Source organism: Pediculus humanus, genomic scaffold, assembly GCF_000006295.1.
Source record: "Pediculus humanus corporis 1103172107372 genomic scaffold, whole genome shotgun sequence".
NCBI classification, from domain to species: Eukaryota; Metazoa; Arthropoda; class Insecta; order Psocodea; family Pediculidae; genus Pediculus; species Pediculus humanus.
Genome location: NW_002987000.1, coordinates 408192 through 411115, shown reverse-complemented (window position 1 = coordinate 411115; position 2924 = coordinate 408192). Strand labels below are relative to the sequence as shown.

General features: G+C 31.3%; 1 protein-coding gene across 1 annotated transcript; it reads left to right on the top strand.

Annotated features, from left to right (window-relative positions):
* Nucleotides 1-337: 337 nt before the first annotated feature.
* Nucleotides 338-1128, top strand: Phum_PHUM018980 (uncharacterized protein; the record flags this gene model as incomplete). Its single annotated transcript, XM_002422803.1, has 2 exons — nt 338-491; nt 1019-1128. The coding sequence occupies 2 exons, from the start codon at nt 338-340 to the stop codon at nt 1126-1128; spliced, it is 264 nt and encodes an 87-aa protein (XP_002422848.1).
* Nucleotides 1129-2924: the final 1796 nt, after the last annotated feature.

The window sequence follows — 2924 nt, the reverse complement described above, 5'->3', positions numbered from 1 at the left end:
TAAAATGAGAAAAATTTGAGGAGGAGGAGGAGGAGGGGCAGGAGGTAGAGGAAGAAAGGGGAGCAAATTTTTTATTTTTGCGAGGGGGAGAGGTAAAAAGGGAGAAACGAATTTTTTTTTTTAAAAAAGTTTCTCGTGGGTTTTTTTTCCCCGAACAAAATAAAAAAAAAAAAAAAAAAATACAAAATTTTGTATTACTGTGGTTAAAATTGATGGAACCCGTGGGGGTAGGAAAATCATGGAAATGGCATCGAGTGGGGAAGAAAGGAGAGGGGAGGGAAGAGGAAAGTGAGGGGGCGGGACGCACGCGTGTGGTTACTAGTAATTTTTTTGTTGTATGTGGCCAGAAATATTCATGCATGATCGCTTCGTACTTTTTTTTTTTTGCTCTTTTGACTCCCTACCCCCTTCCCAATTCAATATATCAGAGCTCTATAATTTTTTTTTTCGGAGGGAGGGAGAGAGGGGGAAAAAAGGGAAGGAAATGAATGGTTTGCGCATCATATAATTTCAAAACTTTTCTTTCCTTTTTTTTTTTAAATTCTGTTGTGCAAACTTTATTTTTTTATTTTTCGATTTAAAAACATGACATGACCTTTTTTTTCTATAACTCTTCCCCCTCCCCGCGAATTAAGAAAAAAACGAAAAAAAAGAGGGAGGAGAAAAGGGGGGGGGGTAGGAAAACCAATCATTAACTCGAATATCTGGATGGATAATTATTCTTTCGTAAGGTAAATTTTTTCTTTTCTTTTTTTAAAAACAGTTTTTAAAGGTTTTTTTTTTTAACTTTTTCCCTTTTTTTCTGCTGAAACGTACCTTTTTTTTCTACCCCTTTCTACCACCCCTTAACTACTCCTCCTACCTTTCCTACTCCACCCACCGCCGTTTTCGTTTTTCCTGATTTGAGAAAAAGGAGATGAATAAATGACACTTTTCAAAATTCTTATTCATTAAAAAAAACGAGTTAATTTTAATAATTAAAAAAAGAAAAAAAAATATTTCTTTTCTTACACGACAGATTCTTCTTCCACGATAGATTCTTCCTTTACGACAAATTACTTCTCCGCAACAGACTCTTATTCCACGATGGATTTTTCCTCCACGATAAATTTTTCTTATTATCATTGAGAAAAAAAATTCCTACCTCGATGGATTGATTCATACACGAATAATTCTCTCTCTACGACAGATTCTTCTTCTTCCACGATGTATTCCTCCTCCACGACAAATTTTCTTATAATAATAAAGAGAAAAAAAAAAAAAATTTTTTTGTTTAGGAGAGGTATCGTCAACGAACAAATGACATTTTTTGGAAAAATTTTTTATTTTTTTTTTCCGTTTGTTCGTTTGTTTGTTTGTTGAGTAAAAGCCGAACGCGGTGGAATTTTTTTTTCCGTTCGAGGTTAGCTCTCGTCTTTGTCGTCTACTTTCGTTAGGATTACCAAACGACAAAGAAAATTCAATTTTTATAAGGAGATTATCATTATGAACTGGAATTTCAGGATAGTCGGGGGAAAAAAAAAAAAAAAATGACTTATCCGAGCCAAGTTTTTAAAATCTTTTAAGCTGGAAATTTTTTTTTTTTTGTTATCATTCTTCTAACGATAATGTTATCATAAAGAATTTATTTGTCTTTTTTCATTGTTTGTTTGTTTGTTTGATGTCAAAGGAAAAAAAAAAAATGGGAGAAAATCAGAGAAGGGAAAAAAAAATAAAATGTGACGGCGTGAGAAAGAGTGGGGAGAAAGGTGAAAAGAGACAGAGAGAGAGAGAGGATGGGGAAAAGAGAGGTGAGAAGAGGAAAAGGAGAAGGGGGAAAGGGGAGGGGGTTCCGATTGAATCAATGAATTAATTAATAAGGATAATAAAGAATAATTTTGAATGTAATAAATATTAATTTTTTTTTTTTTTTTCTGTATGAAACGTTGAATTAATCATAAAAATTTTTTATTATTCGTATTGAATTTAAAAGAATTTTTTTTTTTTTACTTTTTTTATGTCGTCGAACGGCGAACGGGCGAACGGCCGAACGAACGTACAACACAGATTATTATTATCATCATCATCATTTAAATATTTCATTTGTTTTACGTTTTGATAACGGAGAATTCGTAAATAAATTTTTCCCTTTTTTTCTATTTTTCATTGCAAACAATTTGATTACTTCCAGTTTGTTTGTTTGTTTGTTTGTTGCGTTTGTTGCTTTTAAATACATTTTCGATTTTATATAAGAAAAAAAATAATGAAAAGAAAAGAAAAGAAAATTAATTTTTAAAGCCGCAAACTTTTCTTTTTCTTTTTTTTTTTTTTTTTTTTGTTTGCCGTTGCTAATGAATAAAATTTTTCACTTTTCTTTACCCCTCCCCTCATCCCTTCCCCGCTACCCCCTTTTCCCCGTCACCAGATGCTGCTTCTGCTTCCGCTTTTTCTTCACTTTTTTTTTTTTTTTTTGTTCCGCAGCGTTCAATTACGTGGAAAATTTTAATGGACTTAAAAAAAAATAATTTTTTTTAAATTAAAATTTTTTCGACAAACTTTTCTCTCTCTCTCTCTTTATTTTTAATTAATTTTTGTGTCGAAACGTCATATCGTGAGAAAGAGTATATAAAAAAAAAAAACCGAGAAAATAATAATGATGATGATGATGATGATGAAATTTATTTACATCATCATTATCTCTTATCATTCGGGTAATTAATTATAAATAATAATTAACCGTAACGGTTTTTAATACATTTTTTTAAATTTTTTTCTCCAGTCGAATTTCCGTATTTCTATCTCTCTTTCTCTCTCTTTCTCTTTCTTCCCTCTCTCCCTCCCTCCGACTTCTTCTCTTTTTTTTCATTTTACTTCTTTTCACGTATTTTTTTTTTTTTTTTTTTATCCTTTTCCGGTTGTTCTACTTCGAAACTATATAAATTGCG